The following is a 24,372-nucleotide window of genomic DNA, read 5'->3' as shown; positions in this document are numbered from 1 at the left end:
GTTTCAGATAAAACACTTGCTGCGGATTTGCCCCTCAAACCCCTATCGTTACTAATGAAATATAACGTGGATCAGCTCAGTGCCTCTTCTAGCTGGTACAATTTGTGCAGGCCACATGGGTCTTGCAGTAAAGATGGAGAAAAACAGTGTAGGGTGTTTCTTGCTGGTTAATTAGTGTCTCCAAGGAAATTCAGCCAGAAGTGGAGAGTTTCAATTGGCGATGGAAAAATGGGAAAGGACAGGTATCAGTGGTTCGATCATACTCCAAAGCACTGTAAGGCCGTATCTTGACTGCCAAGTCAAGATAAATATCACATCCCTGCTCCCTGCATGCGGGGCCATGTGGCCAAGTTAAGTGCCAGTCGTACAGATGCAGGGTCCCGGTATTCATGTTTCTCAAGAAAAAGGTGCGTTAGATATAAAATGGAGGCCCGGGGTAGCAGCTTGTGTAATCAGCATAGCCTTTGCACAGGTCAGGAGAGCGCGCTTCAAAACCAAGCTCCCCGCTTGTGTGAAAAGGGCACATTGCAGGATTTGCATGTGCCCTTCTGCTCAGCTCGCCGGGCTGTCATGGATCTTTTTCTGTTTCCGTGACTCGCCGGCCCCTCCTCTGGCTCCGAGCATTTGAAGCTGAGCTCTTTGGCCAAACAGTCCTTGCTGAAATGTCAATACACTACCGGGACGCTGGCTCGCAGGGTTCACCATGGTTTCCAGGCAGTGCATGGCTTTGTTTCTCTGCTTTCTGCTACTGATTCCTCTTTCCCTGGATGCAGGTATGTCCATAAGATACAGCTGTAATTATATTTACTGGCAATGGACCTCATGTTACTCAGACACCATTTTCATTGCAAGTTTTGATCACTGTTGCATGTTTGTCCTGGTTGTGGTTGTGCCTCTGGTTGTGCCTGTGAGTTATTCTGAGGCTCCTGTTTGCTTTCGGTGAGGGCGTCCACGCGCTTATTTTGCCAACTAAGGAAAAGCACCTCTAGACTGCTAAGTGAATCTATTATCTCACTGCACAGACAGCAGGCAAGCAAACCATCAGCTGTCTGCCCACTACGTGAAAAAAGGAACTTGGATTTATTGTTTTTTCATGTTGAACTGTGGTCTTTTTCAAAGCAAAGAATCAATAGTCTGTCACTCAGCTGATGAGAAATTAAAGAGGTGAGGATCCACTCTGTTTTGGCAGCAGTAGAAGGCAGTGAGGCGGTAGCTCTTCGGTAGCTCCAGTACATCTCTGAAAATGAGCTCCCAAATTAATAAAGCAGACCCAGTGCTTTCATATTCCCAGTTAGGCATTGACTGGGTCTCCCACACTACAGTGAACAAAGCTGGAAAAACACACAGCAAAGTCAGAAGCGTTCCAATGTAAATAAGTGGAGAACGCTGAAATAAAAGCAGGAGGATGTCCCCAGCCACACGCCCAGGCACGCTCCTCTGTCAGAGCCTGTGCCTGTGCACTGATACATGTGTCATGTATCTGCAGTGTAAAGTTAATTAAAAGCCTTTGAAGAAAGCCATATTAAATGCATACAGCCTGACTTTGAAATCACGGCAGAAAGACTCAGCTGACATTCCTACAGTGGGCAAATGCTTATGAAGCACCCTGGGATAAATTCAATGCACGCCACACAATATTTTATTCCTTCAAGTAACTTTCAAATACAGGGAAAATTACCACTATTCTGCGTGTAACTCAGCAAATGTTCTGATTATACACAAATGTTTAGAGATACCTCACCAGACTGGCATAAACCTTCTCAGGATTTATGTTTGTGTGTATGTTGGTGAGGACCCACACGAGTCTTGTCCTTCAGCAACCACCTTGAGGCCCTTCCAGCAGGTAGGAAGTAACTCCCGCTTTCTCAGGGGTCATGTAGCGGAGAATGGCCCGTGGAAAAGGCAGGTGATATACATCAGCCTCAATCCCCAAATCTACCCACAATCCCAGGTGAAATAGTTAAAAGCGCTGAAATCTAAGCTGTTGTCATGAAGCTCCAGAATCCCCTACTGACATGGAGGAGAAAAAAAATGCAAAATTAATGATTTCAAGACTTGTTCTGTGTAGTACATGGAGCAAAAGTACACTTCCACACTGGGACTTCTTGTTCATTACGCCGAATTATACCAGGAGGGCATAGGTGTGTGATGTGCTTGTATCCTAAAGCTGAGGAGCAGATCAGCGTGGTGACAATGCTATCAGCTCTTTCAGTGCATACTTCTGTCCGTTGCAAGTTGATGTAGCTCTACAATGTGAGCTCTGCTCACGTCTGCTATTGAACCTGTGTACCCAACGTCTTTCCAAAGCATGGCAGAGATGCACAGGGAGAAGACCCACGTGGCTGCGGTCTACGGTGCTGGCAGCACCTAGGAGCCATCCACCCTGCAAACAGCATTGTCCAGCCTTCCTATGTACCCTAACGTAGCCTTTTTTACGGAAGAAAACTAAAGATAAATATATTAAAGCAGTGGTTCTAAAATTGTGGTCTACTGGTGGCAAGGGAAGTCCCTTCTGCAGGGCCGAAGAGTGAAGGGGTGTGAGATAACACGGGTGAGGAATGGAGCACTGGGGAGTTAGGGGTGACTGTGGTCCACCTGTCACCAAGTGACTTACTGTAGCGAGTACAGGAAAATCGGCTGTTGCCAGGTACGTCAGCGCTAGATAAAGCAACACGTGCTTTTCAGCCGCTAGAATTGAAAGCAACTGTGCTGTGCCTGTTGACACCTACTATATGACGAGCGATGGTACCTTAGGAGTCACTGATGTACAACACTGGTGTCACATGCCATCTTCTCTTAAGCTCTCAGCTCTGTAAAATTCATGTCCTGCCACTTTACCTGGGAGGCAGGCTAGAGAAAGGAGGCTCTTTCACGTTTGCCCATTTCTTTTCTAAAGCGTCTCAGAAAAAGCCTGGGAAACAGAAAAGCTTTCAGGGGAAATCGTCCCCCCCATCCTCTCTGTCTGGAGAGAGCGCAACTGTGCGACAAACAGAACATGCCACTGTTTTTCAGTCTTTCTAAAGCAGGAAGAGGCAAGCAGCGTTTTGCAAAGGCAAAGACGAGCCAACAGTTTCTTCGAAGAGATAAAACTGGGGTCACTAGAGCGAGAATGCATGGAAGAAAAGTGTTCCTTTGAGGAAGCGAGAGAGATTTACCATGATGATGAAAGGACAGTAAGTAACACGGGGCTGGGTGAGCGATCGCTGTCAGATGGACTCCCCCTACTCAAGGGTGTGCTTTGACGCGTTAAACCATGAGAGCAAAAAAATCACTTTGTGTCCTGCTGTTTGCATCTTTGAATTGCAGGAGGGCATACTGCATGGGCCAGCCCGGGCAGTACTGATCGGGGGAATGGTGGGAAAGTGGATGCTCTCTAAGTTGTCACCCTAGCCCCCCAGCAATTCCTGGCCGGACAATACCTTAAATTATTGTATTGTGCAACATCTGTTTCAGTCAACCCCACCTCAACTATACGGAGGTTATTGATGCATAACCTATTTGTGTGTGTTACACAGTGCCCTGCCCTATTGGTATATAAAAATAATGTAGAATGTAGGAAATAATTTAGAATATTTTATAGATATCAACTTTGATAAATTGTAAAGGCAAAGGGGCATCACTGTGGATGCCTGTAACCCCTCTTGTACTACAAGGACTGTAGGACTTAACCTGAGTTAATTTTTCTTTAATTAAATCTCGCATCTTTTTCTTCCAGAAAGAGTTCTGGCACATCTATTCCGGTACGATCGTTCGGGATGTTCTGGCAGCTGCAAAAACGCTCCTGCTGCTGCAGCTCTTCACGTGAGCTGGTCTGACACTGAATGTTTTTACAGACCCTAACCAGTGTGACTCCAACCCCTGTCAGAACGGCGGGAGTTGCGATGACCAGTTTCAGGATTACGTATGCCGCTGTCCCGTCGAATATGACGGCAAAAGCTGTGAAAAAGGTCAGCTCTGGCATAGCTTAGCAAAATAAAAATGTCATTAATAATTCAAATGCAAGGCATTGAGATAAACAGCAGCAATCATTATCATTCTGCAGTGACAGCTACTGCTCACGCTCCCTGCGGTGTCGTGTGATGGATCGAACCAGCTGGCAGTCAGGCCCTGCAAGGCACCAAGATGATTATTGCCCTATGATGACTTTGTTAAAAAAAAAAAAAAAAAAAAAAGCAGCCTTTTTTTTCATGGTCTGAGTGAAAAGGAGGAATTTTTTTTCCTACCCAAGTGCTGAAGTTACATTGACTTAGAAGCTCGGTACAGTACAAGAATGAGAATTACGCTGCATATGCATCGTACAAAGCCTGAGGGGACAGATCCAGCGGTTAATGAAGTCTTTCCGTTGATTTCAGTGGTCACCGCATACTGAGTGTTACACTTATACCCTCAGAACATGCTGAGCCCAAACAAGGACCAGGCACGCGTCAAGTCTAACCGGGCACTGTCAACAGCCATCCCAGAGCATCCTTCTGCCAAATGGCAAAGTACGAAATAGTTATAATTTTTCAGTCATATGTTATGACGGTGACCACACAATTACACCACCTCCACACAGCTCAGATACTGTATAAATGCAGACTGACTTAATTTTAGGTGTATGTTTCTTAGGCATAGACTTTTCCTCCCTAATTCCTGGAGATCCAGGTCTGCCTCGCTTTTGCCAAGCAGAAGGTGTGTTGCATGCAGGCACTGTACATGAATCACAGAAATCTGTTTTGCTGCCTTACCTCCCTGTCAACATTTCAAGTTGCAATTCACTCAATTCCAAAACCCACATTTGGAAACCTAAATACTCTTTCTCTAACTTTAGCCACGGCTGACAAACTGAAGTGCATTTATGACAACGGTGGCTGTGAACAGTACTGTACTGATGAGCAGTCTGAAAAACGAGTGTGCTTCTGTGCGGATGATTACGCTTTAGCAAGTGATGGCGTGTCCTGCATTCCCCAAGGTAAGATACTACTAGCCTGATGCTAAGTCTAAGCCAGCCCTGGAAGAGGAGTCTTTGTGTGCACATGGGGAGGTGCAAGGTAGAACCCTTAGCCACCAGCTCCCCACCACTTCTTCAAAGGCAGAGTCCAAAGCAGTAGGTTTGGGTTTCTGATGGAAGCTAGACACCCCAGAAAAGCAGTCGGGAAAGCGTGCACACCGAGCAGGGAGCCTTTTGGACCCCTCCTTCCTAGGTAAAATATTTTGGGAAAATATTTTTGGGCAGCATTGTTTTACTGTCGGATCTCCAATCTGAATTTGTGCCTATGGATTTTATGACCATATTTATTTCAGCACAGGAGTCAAGAGAGGAAGAGGCCTATTAAAACCAGAGAAAATCAGTTATTCTTTTTTTTTTTTTTTCTCCTTCTCTTTTTTTTCCTCCTATTTGGTAGAACCAATACACTTTTGGTATTTCTCTAGACACTATGGCTAGGTATTTCTCTCACTCATCTAAAAAGGTAAATTTCAACTGGGGCTAGGATAGCACAAGTTAATTATTTTTCCAGTACATAAGCTGGCACCTGACTCTTGCAGATGCCTACTTCAATTACTTTATTAGAGGGGAAAAAGAGACCCCTGGGGATATGAAAATAATGGACAGAGCTGCGGGGAGCATGCGAAGTAATTCTGAGGGGTAGTGCCCCCCCTACACACACCTCAATGGAGCACTCATGCAGAGAACTGATAATGACAACCTAGCCCTCAACAACAGCAATTTCATTAGAGAACAATGTCTAGTAATGTGCTTATCCCTTATTAGCAGATTCTGCAATATCACGTGATGGGGAAGCTGCTTTTGTTAAAAGCTGAGAACAATTAATTCAATATTCCCCACAGGCTTTTCAGCATGTCTTCCCCTGCAAGGAAGATGTATTTGTTGCTGCTTGCTTCTTGGGGACCAAAATACCCGTAGCACTGACCGTGTGTTGCAAGGAGACAAAACTGTGTAACTGCCAGACTGCCAGTCCCTTCACCGTCCTTCTGTCACCTCTCACAATGTCCCTTTCAAACACCCAAAGTTGCGTTGCCCTGCATACAGCGTTAGAGGGTGTGAGTTTGTGTTACGTCTCTCCTGACCTTCCACCAGCTGCCACCAAAGAGCCAGTCCTGTTCCTCCACACCTTGCCTGTTCCTGCAAAAGCCTGATGCTGTCTTTGCATCAGGTGAAGTAGCCGGCACGTCCACACTATTACAGATCCGTGGGGATGTCCCACGGATTCAGCTCAGCATGGGCTATAGGGCTCTGGCTCACAAAGTGATAGAGGGTGAGCACTCGTCCACACAGTGTTATTGCAGTGACAGCTGGATGTAAGGGGCAGTGTGTTCAGTTACAGCACAGCCACGTGGCACACAAAAAAACCCAAAAGCAGACCTTCTTCTTCCTGAAAGGAAAACTCTGTTGGGTGAAGGACGTACTGAAAACATCAAGGCTTCCTCTGCACTGCAGCTCAGTCGCAGGTTCAGTCCTCAGGATTTGATTCTCCTATTGCCAACCTTCACATGCTTGCTCAGGCTAAAAACGGACCTTAGACTGAGCTGCGCAGTCCGGAAGAATCAAGGATGCTCTGGACCCAAGCAAACTAGGCACAGTCTGCTGGGAGGCATGCCAGAAGACATAGTGTCTGCTCTTAGGAGATGTTTGGGTCCACCCGAACGAAGGATAGCAAGCTGCACGTCCCACGCTTAAGCCTGTGCCTCACCATGCTGCGGATGCTGTGCACTTAGTATGACTGAGTTAAAGTCAGCAGGGTCGCTGAAAATCTGTAGACTACAAAGCTTGACAGGGTCATTTCTGCTCTCCAGCCTGCAGCCTACCTCATTGTGATGACACGTATCTGAGGCAGATACATTGTTTGCAAACTCCTGTGGTAGCTGAATATATGTCAATGATACTGTATGGGCCTGCACTCTATTTGTAAAAGTATTTCTGGCTGTTTCCAAACAAAAAGACTACTTACCTGCTGAGCTTTTTTAAATTACTTTTGAGAACCCATGCTCCCAGACCTGAAACCACTTTTTCAGCTAACATAACCCCACTGAAGACCTTACACATTTTGCTGTGAATTCAGTGCAATAAAATCACACTTGCTGCCCTTGGGGTTTTTTTTCTTTTTTTTCAGTGAAATACCCATGTGGAAAAATACCAGTGCTGGCAAAAAAAAATGCAACTGCACAGGGGAGAATAGTAGGTGGTTTAATCTGTCCTCCAGGTGAATGTCCATGGCAAGTGAGTCTTCAGAAATCTTTCATTGCTTTTTTTTTCCTTATGAAAACACTATCTTAAATTCATTGTTTTAAATGTATGATGTTAAAAATGTGTAAAAAGCGCCAGGTCTGGACAACCAGATTCCTTCCCAGCAGATCCACCTGTTTCAGCCATACACCTTAGCCTTGTTCTGGAGTGCCTGCTTTCATAGGAGTGGGGTGGTAATACAACCTCCTCTATCTCCTGACCCCTTAGTCCTTAACCATACCACCAGCAAGAATTTTAGCTGCAGCTTGCAGGGATATGCGCTTGGCCACAATAGGCAGGGTCCATACTACAAGATGGAGAACATGTCAACGGAAAGACCCCCTGCCCCCCCAAATTCTCCAGACAATCAGCATCATATTCTCAAACACAGTTGCATAAAGTGACAGAAAGAAGCAATATAACCTGACTACTGAGATTCAGGTCAAGTGCACCTCTGATGTAAGACATACATTTGTTTTACGTTGGCAGGCCCTTATAACACAGAATCAGAAAGAAAAGTGTGGTGGTACCCTGCTTTCCCCAGAGTGGGTGGTCACTGCAGCTCACTGTTTGGAGTATACTCATCCTAAACAGCTTCGGGTGAGACTGGGTATGTATCTTCCCCTCCTCATGTTATCAAGCTGTGGTTGTGGTGCCAGCTTCTCATCCTGACAAACCAGAGTAAAAGACAAATGTGTAGGCTTTGGTATTAAGGGAATTGTCCTTTGGTTTATAAAGGAATTGTCCTTAAGAGGTGTCAGAGTAGAAACCCCCTATCTCCCCAAACTTCTGAGGAATCAAGGAGGTGCCAGACATGACCTGCGATTAATCACTTTTCCAGGTGAACACAAAATAAATTACGATGAGAAAACTGAGCAAGAAAGTGGAGTCGCCAGGATAATAGTTCATGAAGGATACACGAATGGACAAGTCAATAACGATATTGCCCTCCTGAGCCTGGAAACACCTGTGAATCTCACTGATTATGTGGTGCCGATATGTTTGCCTGAAAAACGGTTTGCGGTATATGAACTGTCCTCCATCAAGTTCTCCACAGTGAGCGGATGGGGACGCCTACTAGATGGAGGTGCCACCTCTTCTGTTCTGATGAGAGTTGATTTGCCACGTGTAAAGACACAGGAATGTGAAAAGGAGACCGATTTAAATATTACAGAGAATATGTTCTGTGCAGGAGACCTGGCCGGTGTTAAAGACTCCTGCAAGGGAGACAGTGGTGGACCTCATGCTACCCAGTACAAGAACACTTGGTTTCTGACTGGGATTGTCAGCTGGGGAAAGGGCTGTGCTGTTAAAGGCAGCTATGGGGTTTACACAAGGGTATCCAAATACATCGACTGGCTGAAGCAGCACATGGATTAATGATGTTGAACCAGAGCATTTCCAGATCATGTTGCTGCCCCTCAGTCCCTCTGTGCCATTTTCCTATTGAAGCATTCCTTAGATATGTGATACATGCGATACCTACACCACTATTAATGATTTGAAACGAGCCTAATGCCTACTTGAACATATAAAACAACTTCCCTATCAGTATTGTTTGTAAACTTGCATGTCTTGTCAAGGGGGCACAGAACAGCCATAACAAATCAGACAGCGTCCCCCTCGTTCTGCATCCATTTTCTGCTAAGGGTCAGAGCGAGATGCTGAAAGACGGTCAGCAACACATCAAGCATACCATGATCCTTCCTCCAGCTACCCTCTCAACTTCTGGTAATCAGTGATGTACAGACTTCCTGAGCCAGAAGTTGCATTAGGTTGAATCGTCGTGAATGAACCTGTTGTCCACAAATGTGTGCAATCTCTTTTGAACACATTTATGCTTCTGGCTTTCACAACTTCCTGTGCCAATGGGTTCTGCAATGTAATGATGCAATAGCAGAATAAATAGAAAAAATTTTTCTTTTAGCTTGTGTTAAAGTAGCTTTCTCCAACAGTTGCAGTGGCAACAGGCAGATTTGAGGGGGAGGAACTGTAGAGAGTCTCCACCACAAGAAAGCTGGGAAAAGGTTAATTCCTTATTTACAGATCTGCTATGAAAACTTGATTTTAGTCTTCTTGCACCAAGCGTTATTGCAGTAAGGCTATTAAGTGTAATATTTAACCCTATATTTATAAGAATACCACTGATTTAATCTTATCTTTGCCTTGGTATTATGCTCGTCGATATAGAAGAGAGCAAATGATAGGGAATGTTTGTTTAGTTTGCTGTCCAGTATAATCTAAATTGTACTCTCTGTCCTGAGATCGAAACCCAGAATAAGATAATTGTCTGACCATCCGCAAAACACTGGCCAAAGACCATTCTCTAAAGCCTTAATGCATAAACGGTAGAGCCTGAAGACCTCTGAAAACACCATCAACTACACCACGAAAAAAATGTACCTTCTAATCTAAGCATGAAAACAGTGAAAAGGTGAGGGAGATAAAGCTGACCAGGAGATTAGAAAACAGTTCATGTATCTTATGCCGAACTTACACTTTGGATTCATTCAAATCATGCTGAGTATCAGCTCAGTCACAAAAGCTTATCAGCAAGAGGGACACTTACAATTGACCATACTCTATTATTAGGGGAAAACATTGACGTTATATGGTACATATACCATGCAATACGGAAGGTCCTATAACCTGCTTTCTGACATAGAAGAATGGTATACTATTCATTTAAGCAGTGAACTGAATTGGGAAAAGCAGCAAATTCAGAGACCTGAGAAACAAGAGGTCTTACAATACGAAAACATAGCCCAGAGGTGCTCATTGCTTGTAAAAGGAAAGCACATATGCCAGCAGAATATATTCCCAGGGCGGAAGGTGACTAGAAGCAGCAAGCAGCAAATAAAACCTCATTTTCATTGAGATGAGGCACTCAGCATTGCAAAATCATCCCTCCAGACCCTGAAGCTAAAATAGTTTGGGGTTTTCCATGCTCCATAGGATGATTTCTTCTCTGTAAGGTTCCAGTGTAAATATTGACACTTATGAACTCATCACAATCTGGCAGAAAAAGGGTAAAACGCTGAAAGAAAACAACCAGTACTAATGGCTGCACAGAGTGAATTTGTCACAGCAAAGCTGGGGTTTAGGTATATTTTTAATAGAACAGCCTGCTTAAAGAAGGCCGGACGATGAAGGAGACCCGCGGCGGGCTCTGGAAGCACCAAAGCCATGGGCTCCACAGCGCACAGAGACCTCGCCGGGCACAACCGAGGGGAAACCCCCCCAAAAAAGGGGAGCTGGAGGCCAGCTCCCGCCGGGTGCCAGGCCAAGGTCACCGGGCCCTGGGTGTGGAAAGCAGGGAGCCAGCAGGCTATGGTGCTGGGATGTGGGAAAGGCGGGCGGGAGGTGCCAAGGGCGGCGGGTGTTTTGGGGCGGGAGCCCGGCTTTGGCCCGGCTCGGCCTCGCACCTGCCAGCGCCCGGCCGGGCCGACGCCAGCCTCGGCCAGCGCTTGCTCATTAAAAGTGACGATTCACTTCCCCTCCCCCGCAAATAACAGCTACAATTAAAAAAAGCCGGCTTCCTTGGGATTTAAAAAAAAAAAAAAGAGCTTCATCATCAGGCCGCCCCCCGGCTGAGAGATCCCGCGGCGGCTTTCCCCCTTCCCCGCCGCTTCCGCTATTTCTGGGCAGGGTGAAGCAACGCCGCTTCAGTCTCTCCCCGCCCGGGGGGGTGAAGGCTTCGGCTCCCGTCCCGTCCGTCCGTCTGTCCCGTCCCGTCCCGTCCCGTCCCGTCCCGCCGGGCCGGCAGCAGCGGGGGGCTCCGCGCCACCATGGCCGCCCGCCCGCTGCTCCTCCTGCTCTGCGCGGCGCTGGCGGGCGAGCTGCGGGCTGAAGCAGGCGGTAAGGCGGCACCTTTTTTTTTTTTTTTTAATCTATTACTTATTCCCTCGCCTCACAGCCTTCGAGGGGCTGCCGGGGGAGCTCGGGAGGCGGTGGCGGTGCGTGAGGGGGACAGGACAGCCCCGCGTTCCCCGCCGAGGGAGGGGGCCCGGCCGGCCCCTGCCTGCCCGGGGAGCTGCCTTCGGGAGCGGCGGGGGGCGGCAGCGGGCACCCCAGGGCTCGTCTTCCCCCGGGGTGGGGGGAATTGGGTTTCCAAGCTGGCGGAGGACTCGCCTGCACTTGTGCCACCCCTCGCCAAAAGACGGGCGAGCTCCCCCTCGGGGGCAGGGAGCTGCCCGGGCGGGCTCCTCGGGGTGCTTGAGCCCCAGGGGTGCCGTGTCCCGCTGCCATCTTGTGTGGCTTTTCCCAGGCTGCCGTGCCTTCCCCTTTTCCCCCTATAAAATGGGGTTGCTGGCCCTCCCCGTTGTTCGCAGCGGGGGGACAGCGGCCCTGGCAGCCTGAGGTGCTCGTGTCCCTGAGGGGGAGCCTGGCCGAGGCTCGGTTGGGCGCACTTGGCCGCGGAGGGGGAGCACGTCCCGCTGCCCCTCTGTTTGTGCCGCTAGGGTCAACACCAAAGTCCAGAGCGGCATCAGCAAGTGGCTTTTTCAAAAGTCGTTAACTCTTCCTTCAGTGAGTCAGCCTGCTTAGGCTTTAAAATGAGGTCTTCTGCACGTTTCTGGAACGTCCTACTTGAGTTGACCAACGCCTGTTGCTCCTTGATGTCTCCGAAGAAGGAAGCATGAAGGAGAGCTTGGGAAAGAGAATGACCAGCCTCGGGAGACTAATCGGCTAGTTCAAGTTTACAAAAACATCCTCTTACGCGGGTGATGTGGAGGCAAAGGAATATAGCGGCGATAACCCCACTGGCTGCATCCTGTCGCTTTCCTGTCACTGCAGAGAGGGATTTAAGGGCAAATAAGATAGTAGGCGAATGAACTAACAGTTGCTGAGCTAGGCGTTACAAGCACTTTCTGTAAGCCTTCCCTGCGAGGAGACTTTCAGAATAAGTGGGGCTCCAAAGTTCTTATGGGCTCTATGGGATCGATTAATATAAATAGCACTGGCAGAATTTGGCTCCCTGTTGCTGATACACCAATTTCAGTGAAAGCAGAGTAAGTCCCCACTGTGTTTGCTTAGAGGATATTAGGGTATGTGGTTACTATCCGCTGGTTTATTTATTGCTGAATTGAGCTGCATGAAGAGTGCTCCAGCAGGTACGTGCAAGCTGCCCGCTGAGCGTGAGCCATTGGTCTTGAAGTCCCATCTCCAGCACTGTCTTCCACACTCCAGTCTGTGATTGGAAAGTATTTTTTCTCTTTAAATTCCAGGTGTTCAGAACATAATTAAATGCTAGCTTCCAGACTCCGCAAACTTTCCAAGAATGTATGCTTTTTACAGGGTAATTGGCAATTTATTTACTCCAGTGTTGTTTCTGTTTTTCCTATCTGGTAATGTGTGCGCAAGTCACTGGAGAGTAACACTACTGTTCACGCAGCCAAGTGGCTGAGCTGAGTTTAATGCCTCTGATCCTTCAGTTTAAATCAACAGCTACCTGCATCTTGAACTTGAAGGCAGCAGGTCTCACACTTCTGTGACACCAGGCTTTTAAAAAATAAAGCAACCCAGCAAACTGACCTCAGGCTGTACTTTCCTGCTAAAGCTGACGTTCGTTTACTTCTGCTCTTCGTTAAATCTTAGAACGCAGCTGCCTTAGCTCTCCCTGCACATGGTAAGGCAGGAACATTTCTACAGGCAATTGGGAAGTGGTGTTAAGAGGGAAGGAAGACCCCAGGGCTGCACAGTGGGATTTGGAGTGGTGAAGGGCAGTAGAGCTCATACGTGGGCTGGGCTGTGAAAGAGCTTTTCCCACCTGTCGGTAGATACGTTACTGCATCTTGAGTTCATGTGGCATTTAGTTTCTGTACCACAGGCCCCTGGAGCAGAAGGTGGTGTTGCCTGGTTGTCAGCTTTAAAACCAAATCAAGGAATACAGTCTCCCTGGCCTTCAGGGAAAGTCATTCTGATGAAGACTGGAGTCTTCAGCAGGAGCAACAGAAATATAAGCCCTCAGTGGCAACCTGCATGTTCTTATTTTCAAGACTAAAAACAGTAGGAGAGAATTTTGGGTGCCTACGGTTTGTCCTGGAGTCACTGATTCTCAGAGAGAGACTGCTCTGAGAGGTCCTGAGATATATCAGTCTGTGTGAGGACTGACCTCACAGGCAGTGTTGCTTATGGGTGAGAGGGTCTGTTTTGATTTGTTTCCACTTCACTTATTTCTAATGACTCTTTACCACCACCAAATGTTACCTGCCACCTGTACAATTTTCTCTATTGTCTAGTATTCATCAAGAAAGAAAATGCTGACAAGTTCTTGGAAAGAACAAAACGTGCTAACTCTTTTTTGGAGGAATTGAAGAAAGGGAGTATTGAAAGAGAATGCAATGAGGAGCGCTGTTCAAAAGAAGAAGCAAGAGAAGCCTTTGAAGACCGGGAGAAAACCGTAAGGATGAACTAATATGAAACACAGATGTATATATTTCATGTTTGCAAAATAGTATTAAGGTCTTTTGAGCTGGGCATCGGAACTTAGAAGTTGCTCTCAATCATTTAACACAAAGAATAAATAGTGGATTTGACTGTGGTTGGAATTGCTAAGGCATAAACATACAATAAGAGTCTTAATTTAGCTCTTGCAAGGTCAGCCATGTTAAAGCCTCCATTCTTTTACCTGTTCTCATCTGTTTGATTGCCGTTGTGAGATATTTGACCTTTAAATGATTTGATACTACCCATGTTAGAAATGCGTTCACGCTATCTGGGTGGCATAGCTGAGGGTTATGACTATGTTCTAGAGTTCTTAGGTGGAGAGTCCATGGGAAGATTGAGAAGGCAAATGCTGACATGGAACTTCATGGGAGAATTTTGCCGAACTTATCTTAAGCAGCTTTGCAGTGTTTACCATTTTGTGGCTCTCTCTTTCAATATCTGAATTGACAGAATGTATACTGTTGACAGTTCCTATATGCCTTAGTGTTAAGTTGCACATGTGGAATGAAGTTTGTATGTGCGACTCTCATGTTACCTTCCCTGATGGCTGCTTAACGTTAGACAGAAATGTGATCTGTTCCCAAGCTCAAGGGAGAGTTAAAGAGATGATGCAGCTGTGGGGACTGGGGTCAGTAGAAAAGGTGGTATTTGAAAACTTGAAATGACTTGGTGGTGGAGGGAAATTGGGAACATTGGCCGTAGCTATGTGGCTGTTAAGAACAGCCCTGAAACTGGAGTTAATGCTAAAGTGAAATTAATCTGGCCTTACTTGATGGCCAGGCTGTTCTTGGAGTGGCCTTGAGATGGCCTGGGTGGGGAGTCATGGGTGCATCGCCAGGGTACTTCAGAACATAAAGGTTGGCTGATCTATAGCAGAACCAGCACAGCCTGTTCTGCCTGGTGTCCAGATGTCATTGAAAAGGACTGTCTTGGACAGACAGCATACCTGGAGTCCTCAGTGCGGAGGGAAAGAACAACACAAATTGGACAAAATATTTTTAAATCTCAGGATTTCTGAGGTCCTGATTGATGGGGGCACGGGTGTGTGTGCAGGGTGCAGATTGAGAATTTGGCATTACAGGAATGTAAGTAAATTCAGTCAAAACTGATGGAAAGATAGAGTTATGCAAGAAATCAAGTGCGTTATGCTGACTGAGTTACATTGGGAAATCTCTAAGGAATTTTAGATACTTCTGAAAAATGCATGAGACTTGTTTCTGTAGAGGCGGGCACTATAGATGGGTCATATGTTTTTCATTAAATGGTAATAGCAGGCTGCAAGGCACTGTATGTGCCTGTAACTTAAATATTTGTTTTAACAATTGTTAGCTGCAAGTATCCTCTGTATGAAAGCTCTAATATTCTTCTGAAGAATTCAGTAATTCTCATCTAACCGTTTTTGTCTCCTTTTATTCCCCTTTTCCCACATCTACCTGTAGGAGGAATTCTGGAACGTCTATGTAGGTAAGAAACACTCTGCGTTTGTTTAGAGAATTAAGCTTCCTTATTGCAAGGTTAAAAAGGATGCACCTCTTAAGTACCCACTTCCTGCTCCCTTGCTTCCTCTCTTTCCACTGTGGGATGCCCTCACTTTGTGTTTCCTTTGAAGAAGGAATCTGATTTACTGCCTTGCTGTTGCTTGAACCCAGTCGCTTCATTCAAAGGCAAGGTTCAGCTGTCTCCAATTGCTGGGATGATCTTTGTCCTCTCAAAAAAAGAATAGTTGCCCTTTGCATGCAAAGGACAGTGAGAAGTAGAAACTGGGTGTGTGACTCTGCTGGTCAGTTGTCCTCCAGAGGGGCAGCCCCAGATGGGGGAATTCAAGATGCAAAGAGTCATAGATGAGGGTGGAGCTGAAATGCCCAAAATGCCCTAGACAACACAAAGTTATTAGACTGTATCGCACAGTCACTTGCCAGTTGCATGTCACCTTCCATGCCAGAGTGTTGTTGATTCCTGTATTATAGAGCATTTTGTGGGATGTGTTTTCTACAGAACTGTTTGGCATTCAAGGGAGACATATCAGTAGATTAGCAGATACTACCCATCAGTCTTTTCTGTTTTTTTTTTCCTAAAGGTCTGAGGTGTGTTTATTAGGGTTCTAGTGTTCATAATCACAATGCAGGGACAGATTTTTAATGTATTAGTGTTTGGTGGCGTGTTCTCCTGAAAGTATGTGTCCAGCTTGCATGTTAGGAGGAGTACCTCAAAAATGTTGACCAAAGACAGCTCAGCTTTGTCTTTTGGAATCTGCAGAAAATTGAAGACAGTTGCCATGAAGAAGATGCAGACTTTCACAATCCTCTAAGTGGGGGATGAACTCTGCAACCTACAGGCTGAAATTTCAAGCAAAGCCTGTGTCAGTGTTGCAGTGAACAAGAGCAGAAAATTTCAAACCATTTTCTCATGAGAATACAAGCAGCAGAACATCTGTGCCACTGTTCTTAGCAGAAATGCCAATTTCATACATTTTAAACCGCAGTCCACGAATGCTTTGTTGGTGTTTAGAAGTATTGAAAACCACAGCTACCCTCAGCCAAGTTACTAGAACAATTCATTCTTGCTTCCTTTTTTAGTAGGGGACTCTGCAATGCTTTTGTGCAATATTGATATGAAACTCATTACCACAGCGGCAACTACAGTGTAGGGAAAAACTAAACGAGTACGGTTTCTAACAGGAGGGTGCTGCTTAGCCAAGACCACTACAGAATGGAGTGCTCTGGCACTGCGGAGGAGGCAGAAACCAGGAGCTGTGCTGCAGGCCTTGAGTCTGTCTTTCTTTTGGTAAATGGTGGTCTCGCCTTCCCTCTGTTGAGGATAGACATCCATCTTCAGTGCCTCTGTGGTGGACCACACAGACGCAGCATTTGGGACGCTGTTGGTTTTGGCCAGTGCAGCTACAGAAGGGGATGTTGAGGCATGGGGGCAGCAGGTGTTCCCTGTGACAGATAAAGCTGCAGCAGATAAGGTCACAGGCCAGAGCCACCATGCAGGTGGCAAGCTGGATGCTTAGGATGAGCAGCTTCTTGCATCTTGTCTCCTCTGTGGGCATTGTCATTCTTCCATCTGCTCCAAACAGGGGAAAACAGGTGGTAAAACACAGAAATTTGAAGAGCGTGTATCTAAAGCAACAAATTATTATTAAGTGTCACTTCTCCAGATATCCTGCTTTTCTTATCAAACAGTGCAGAAGAGGCCAGCAAGGTCATGTGATGCAGGAATGCATTTGTTGCAGCACGTCACCGGGTAGGAGAGACTGTGGCAGTGAGCATCAGTGCAGGAGTGAGATACCTTTGGCGGGGTGGACAAAGGGCTGCTGCATGGAACATGTCTCCAAATGCAGTGCAGCCTCACTGTCCTGCATGTGTGAGTTTGTGAGATGCATGTGGTTAATCTCTTCAGACAGCAGTTGCAATGTGGAAATGTCCTGTCTGCTTTTACAGCCTTCACTGTAAATGACATAAATACTCTGACCATGAAGTATTAATTTTATCTTCCTACAAAAAAAGGCTTGCGTATGCACCGTCATACAGTAGCCACCAAAACCAGATTGCAAAACTGAGGATATGTATATGAATCATTGCTGGTATGGAATGATGGCATTTATAGTCCTTGCTCCATCTGGAATGTGGCAACTCACAGGACACATGTTTTAAAAGGAAAGATGAAAGATTGCTTATTAAACTAACATCCTTCAGAGTTCACTGAAAATGCTTGCACTCTTATAATTTGTTTTTTGGTTTATTTTTGTAGATGGGGACCAGTGCAGCTCAAATCCTTGTCACTATGGTGGACATTGTAAAGACGGAATTGGTTTCTATACTTGCTCATGCTTGGATGGTTATCAAGGCAAGAACTGCGAATTTGGTAGGTTTCTGCTTTAGGAAACTGTGACAGTGAATTTCCCAGGGAGCTGAAACAGAGAGAGTTAACTCACTCTTAATGAGCATTGGTTGCCTCTTGGAAAAATGCATAGAATAGGATGGCAGTCAACAATGAATTGGAGGACAGTGCCAGAAGCACAAATCCCTGGTGGCTCTACAGCTGGGTAGTGTTAGAATTGTAGAATCACAGAATAGTTTGGGTTGGAAGGGACCTTTAAAGGTCATCTAGTCCAACCACGCTGCAGTGGGAAGGGACATTTTCAACTAGATCAGGTTGCTCAGAGCCCCATCCAATCATGAATGCTCCTCTTAATTATGATAGTGCCTCTTTACATGAGCTTGAATCCCCAAAACGTGATGATAAAACTAAGAAACATAGGATTCTTATAACTGATTTCGAAGAGCTTTTACTCCAAGTACAGAAGTACAGCCTCCCTGCTCAGCTCACAGCAGTGAAGAACCAAAGAAAGTAGATTTCAGTAGACAATGCAGACTTTCTCAGCCTTGCAAGGAATTGTTTTTTGCATATAAATCCTTCCTGAGTCTCACTTCTGTGACATACATCTACTACCCTAATTATGTCATTGGAGCATGTATCAGTAGCCCAGAAGTTAGAGTGGTGAGCCCAGACTAAAAGGGTGTGGAACCGAAGTTCAGACACAGGACTGAGGGGAGTGATGAGGAGTTGAGTTTTTTAAGGCGGGAGGGAGGAGTCGTGCAAGGATTTACTAATACCTGGACTTCTCTGTTAGTGTTTTATCCATTCTTCCACTGTCATTTTGTCTCTGCTTTTTTAAACTCGCCATGACATGGCCACTGGGCCCTCTTGGACTTGGAAAGCATGTTTCATGGGGTGGATGTGACTGCTTTTTAAGGCATAAGCTAATGTTAGCCACTCGTGTTGTTACTAAGATGTGCTTCAGGTGTTTTACAGGTGGAGATACAGATCCTGTTTAAAGAGTGTGGTTTAATTTGGTGAACTTCGAGATCTTCTATGAAGTCAGTGTTTATTTACAGTTTTTCTCCAAACTTACCTCTTTTATAGTCATACCAAAGTACTGCAAAATAAACAATGGTGACTGTGAGCATTTCTGCAGCATCAAAAAAAGTGTACAGAAGGATGTTTTGTGTTCCTGTGCAAAAGGGTATGTTCTAGCAGAGGATGGCAAACGCTGTGTTTCATCAGGTATGAAGCCACGTAAAAAACTAATAGCAATGGTGGTGAGACCTGTTTCACAGTTAAAGAATGTCTTTTGAACCATCATTATTCTACATGACATAGACTTAACACAGAGGCCAATTGATCTGTATTTCCAAAGTCTTCCATGTGTGAGGTGATGTGATGGACTTATCAAAATCTAGCTGATGTGGAACCCTTTGCAAAGTGCCTCTCTCAGAATTACCTGACTATACTCCGCTATTGACAGGAGAAAAGCAATTGCAGTTGTATCTCATTTACTTAAACACTTACACTCCATGTAAAATAGCAGCTCACCAAAACTTTTCTTCTGGATTTCAGTTAACCTAATCAAATAGTAACTGTATGTAACCTAATCAAATACTAACTATAGTATCATTAAAATAATTCAATGACATTAAATAATTACGATTAATGCTATTTACATTTGTACATTTTTGTTGTATTTCAACAAACCTGGGGGGAGGGATAAGTCAACCATATACTCATGATGTTGGGTTTTATATCCTTTATAACTAATAAGAAATTGCTGTCATGAGCCATATTATTCCTACAATAAAACACTCAGTTTCCTAATTCCTAAACCCATCTTAATAGACGGGTTTAGTAAGAGCAAGTACATGAATATAGCAATGTAAACAATTGAAGATGATGTTTTAAATTTTAAATACCTTGAAAATGCTGTCCAGAGACTGAGCCCGTGGACAAGTTTTAGGACCACAAAATGGCTTTCCTTTTTCAAACCATCTGGTCTTCCTCCTTTGTTACATCTGCCAAGGTTTTGCTAGTGTTTTGAAAACAGGACAGCCGCATTTACTGATTTATTGTGAGATGGTGTTGTCAAGGAGTTTCCTCTTGTGCTGGTTCTGTCCTTCTCTAATTTTAACATTCTTGTCTTTACAGTGAAGTATCCTTGTGGAAAAGTTTTTGTGAAAAGAAAAAAAAGGTCGGTTTTTTTACCTGCTGATAATAGCAATGTAAATAGTGATCAAGATGGCCTTCCCAAGAATGGAACAAGTTTGGAGGAGGACATTCTTACTACCACAGAAAGCCCAACCACCCGTCCTGGCAATGGAACAAGTATCAAGGGTTCATTTGTCCATACCAGGATAGTAGGTGGTGATGAATGTCTTCCTGGCGAATGTCCATGGCAGGTAAATCTGGTGTTTGTGCTCTGCATGTAAGCAGAACGTGTTTCTGAGGGAAAGTGTGCAATTGTTCATTTAACCTGGTTGCCTTCTGAATGTTACCCATGTAGTATGCCATTTGTAGCTGGAGGTAGCTGAATTGCGTGAACCTAGGCACTTAGATCTGCTGTTCTGCAAACTGCAGCCTTAGATTTCAAAATGAAAGGCATTGTGCAATTTTAGACAGTGCTGCTTAACCTGTCACCAGAGAGGGCTTGAATCATGCTGGCCCGCCAGTGTCATTTTTGCAGGTTATATTCCAGTTCTGCCTGATAGCAGTCCATTTAGGTAGTATACCTGAGAGCATGGCATATAAAGCATGTGTTTGCTTCACAAATACACTTTCATACCTAAGTTTTCCTCTTGAGTTTGGACCAGCCAAAATGAGTTCGTGTATTCGGGACACTAAGCGGGGCAAACAGGAGCAGAACTTGGACAGGAATTCTTTGGGGTGGTAAGCTCAAGAGATGGGGTGATTTGGGGGCTGCGCTCTCCTGCTCAGTCAGTCAGTGTCTTGTTCCTAAAAGACGTTACTAAGCACTGTGGGTGAGGTAACATGGAAGCCAAACATCTGCTTCACATGAAGACAATTGAGACTCCATAGCAGTACATGCCCATCTGTAGCATATGTGTGTGTGAATGCAATATTAGGAGAGACCTGCAGGGTAGTACATGTCACAATAATAAGCATATATATGTAGTGTGCAGAGAAATCAATTCCCTGCTTATAGCTCATTGACGTTAAACTACTCTTCTTAATTCTGCACTTACCTCTTTTCTTTCACAGGCTGTTCTGTTAAACGAGGCAGGGGAAGAGTTTTGTGGTGGAACTATTTTGAATGAATATTTTATACTTACTGCAGCTCATTGTATGAACCAATCTAAAGAAATCAAAATTATTGTTGGTAAGTGGTTATTTATTTTACTCCTGTGATGTTTAAGCATATGTTGCAGACTAATCCTCTGTGCTCTAAATCTCGTGAGAGATGTACTCATATTACTTTATTTGTTATGGTTTGTTACTTTTTTGTTGTTGTTTTGCTTTTCATAATTTCTTGTTATTGTGAGAATCCTGCTTTGCAATAACAGGGGCAGCTGGTGTGGAAGGTGATAACGGTGCATCCCTCACTTCTTTGCCAGGAAGTGATTAAGAACAAATGTTCTAGAAGTGTCGGCTAGTATTGTGTTCATCAGAGTGGTGCTTCTTCAGAAAGCTTATCATTCATGGCACATCTGAAGCATACAGATCTGTTTCTGCAGGAACACTCAGGAGAGCTATGACACGTTGACTAGAGGAAGAAGAAACAAACTCAAATTATGACAACTTCTGAGGCATGATACTAGATCAACACAACTTTATATTTGCACTGTTTTAGCATTGACCCAGACCAGTTTCTCTTCCCTGATATAAGCCAGGCTCAAACTCCTGTAAGAGCTTCCACCCAAGTTGCATTAGTTTAGCTGAATCGGTTTATGCCTTTATGTAAACTGGTACAAAAATCTCCATTAGCAAAAGCTAGGAACTGAAACTGATCCAGGTGCTGCTAATAAATACTGCAATACATTTTTACAGTTTACTTGTATGGTATAAAGGCTTAGGCAAAGTGTTAGGAATGGGTATACTACTCTCCTTCTTTATCAAGGTTGTTCCTAATTTCTTATACTATCTCCATATTAATGACCCTTTTACTACTCTTGTACAGGTGAAGTGGACAGAGAAAAGAAAGAACACTCTGAAACGATGCATACTGTGGACAAAATACTTGTTCACTCTAAATACATTGCCGAGACTTACGATAATGACATAGCCTTAATAAAGGTGAAGGAACCTATAATGTTTTCTGAGTACATTATCGCAGCATGCCTCCCCGAAGCAGACTTTGCTAATGAAGTTCTGATGAACCAAAGATCTGGGATGGTTAGTGGCTTCGGGCGTGAATTTGAAGGTGGACGACTGTCCAAAAAACTGAAAGTGCTTGAAGTCCCCTATGTTGACAGGAACACTTGCAAGCAATCCACTAACTTTGCAATAACAGAAAACATGTTCTGTGCTGGTTATGAAACAGAGCAAAAAGATGCTTGTCAAGGAGACAGTGGAGGCCCCCATGTAACCAGATACAAGGATACTTATTTTGTTACTGGAATTGTTAGCTGGGGAGAAGGATGTGCAAAGAAAGGCAAGTATGGTGTCTACACCAAAATGTCCAGGTTCTTACGATGGGTAAGAACAGTCATGAGACAAAATTCGTAGTGGTGTGGCTTTTGATCCTTCTGTTAGCTAACAAGGTGCAGTTTCTGTAACGAAAACTTTATTCTTTTGGGGTTTTTTTTAGCCACATCTGCTAAACTTGTTTTGAGAGCTGGTTGCTTGAAGTTACGGTGCTGCTTCTTTTTGTTTTATTCCTGGCTTTAAGCATGTATATGCGGACTGCTGGTGTTATTTTGAATTTGTACAATGAGGGGCTTTCCCCAAACAAAATGGCTGCTCAGTGGGGTCTTTTGTTTGCTTGTTTGATTATTTTAATATTGCCATTTTGGTTCCTGTCTGTTTGCCCAAGTGCTTCCACCAGAGGCTCCTGGACATAATACGAGCCTCCACTAATCATGATGAAAGTGGGAAGGACAGGACTTCAGTTAATCCTCATATTGCAGCCAGCTGGCTCAGTAGGGAGTTTGTTATTACTAGAGCTGTTTAGCTTCTACCCAGAGATGTATTTAGAAGATTAAGGGAGCAGGGAAGCTTGCATAGTAAAAGCTGAGGCACAAGTAGGTATTCAACATGTGATGCTAAATAACCGCATGTTCCACAAAATTGCCTGCTTAGGTAACACCAGCTAATTAAAATGGAGTTTTGCTTTATATGGGTTGTACTTCACTTTAGTTTAATTTGAACACTTCTGTTCTGCTCATCAGAAAAAAAAAAAATGTGTGCATGTTCACTGTTTTCTGTATCATATTCTGGATTGTGTATGGCTGAGGATCGGAAAGCTCCTTGCATGTGTACTTGTTCTAGGTGTTTCTGTAAGGTGCAATATTGATGTACACCAGCATTTGAAATAAAACATTCTTTCTTTTTTGTTCTTTTTTTTTTTTATTATTCCCTCCAGTCAGCTTACAAATATATGAAAACAAAATCTCATTTGAGAGTGAAAAAAGAGTGAACATCCCTAAACAAATACCTGTGACACATTTCACCTACCTTATGTCAAGGCTGATTAGGAGGTAGAGAATGGAGGGGGGGTAGTTAAAAGACTTTCACTGGCCTAGAGGTTCATAAATGGCAAGTTAGATGCCAAGATACTAATTTTCTTAGAAAGAGGCAAACTCAACCACTGTTTTCCCACATACAGGCTGTTCAGTTACTGTGATCTAATCTGTGCTGTAAGGTTTCCAGGCAGAAGCTCCGCACTCTGGTGGTTTTTTGTATGTGGAGTAGCATTCCTCCATATATTCTTCTTTAAGCCTTCTCACCTTCAGTCCTAGTTACAGAAATCATGGAAGAATTTACAATGGAAGGGACAGATGAAAGTGATCTGGTCCAACCCCATGCTCAAAGCAGGGCTAACATCAAAATTAGAGCAGGTTGTGCAGGGTCCTGTACAGTCAAAACTTCAGAAACAGAGATTCTGTTAGCCTCTGGGCAACCTGTTCTGTGTTTTAGCACTCATGGCTAAAATTTCTTATGTCCAGTTGGAATTGTCCTTGTTGCAACCTCTGACTGCTGCCTCATCTTCTTTCTGTGGGCACCTCTGAGAAATGGTTGGCCGTGTCTTCACTGTAACCCCCATTTAGGCGGTGGAAGACTGCAGTTAGATCCCCCAGCTCTCCCTTGCTGAACAAACCCAAACCCCTCAGCCTGTGACTGTACATCATGTGCTTTAGGCCCCTAACCATCCTGATGGCCTTTCCAAGGCTCCTCTAAACTGTTACGTGCCCCTGTTGTCTGAGGTGCACTGAACTTCACCAGACACCTGCTACTTAGCTCTTAGGGTTTGAGCCAGTACTGGCTAGTTTCGTATAGCACGTCATGTGAGCAAACCAGGCTGAAAAACTAGAAATACAACCCTGCACAGCAGGAAGGTATTGCTGCAGTCAGCACTAAATGCGGGCAGGAAGGACTGCAGGTCAGTTACCCCAGCTTGATGGTCTCCACCTGTATAAACCCTCAGCGGGCTTACTTCAATGTTTGTTCAGCAATGTTTGTTCCCCTGACTTCTTCTGTCCACTGGATTCCTGTTCGAATTCCTTGTCCTACTGGTAGCCTGCCCTGTGCTCCATCAGGGTGAAACATCCCTCTGCAAAGGGACAGCCTCCAGCCTAGGTGCTACCCAAATCCTATTTACATACTCAAGGTAAGGGCATTCTTCTACTTCAGTGAGGCCTGAGGGCTGAAGTGAAACTCCGACTGGACTATATAAGGTGTTGAGGTGT

At 44.8% G+C, this 24,372-nt stretch overlaps 2 protein-coding genes across 2 annotated transcripts; both read left to right on the top strand.

Moving 5' to 3' along the window:
- Window positions 1-703: 703 nt before the first annotated feature.
- Window positions 704-8,605, top strand: F7 (coagulation factor VII). Its single transcript, XM_009486905.1, has 8 exons — window positions 704-773; window positions 3,013-3,173; window positions 3,716-3,740; window positions 3,834-3,947; window positions 4,811-4,951; window positions 7,113-7,219; window positions 7,715-7,835; window positions 8,067-8,605. The coding sequence occupies exons 1-8, from the start codon at window positions 704-706 to the stop codon at window positions 8,603-8,605; spliced, it is 1,278 nt and encodes a 425-aa protein (XP_009485180.1).
- A 2,408-nt stretch (window positions 8,606-11,013) lies between these two features.
- F10 (coagulation factor X) lies at window positions 11,014-23,033 on the top strand. The gene is made up of 8 exons (XM_075717126.1): window positions 11,014-11,083; window positions 13,465-13,625; window positions 15,112-15,136; window positions 17,426-17,539; window positions 18,602-18,742; window positions 19,658-19,908; window positions 20,729-20,846; window positions 21,645-23,033. Exons 1-8 carry the CDS (start codon window positions 11,014-11,016, stop codon window positions 22,190-22,192), a joined length of 1,428 nt encoding a protein of 475 aa, XP_075573241.1. The 3' UTR covers window positions 22,193-23,033.
- Window positions 23,034-24,372: the final 1,339 nt, after the last annotated feature.

Source organism: Pelecanus crispus, chromosome 1 (assembly GCF_030463565.1).
Source record: "Pelecanus crispus isolate bPelCri1 chromosome 1, bPelCri1.pri, whole genome shotgun sequence".
NCBI lineage: Eukaryota > Metazoa > Chordata > Aves > Pelecaniformes > Pelecanidae > Pelecanus > Pelecanus crispus.
This window is presented reverse-complemented; position numbering and strand designations above follow the sequence as displayed.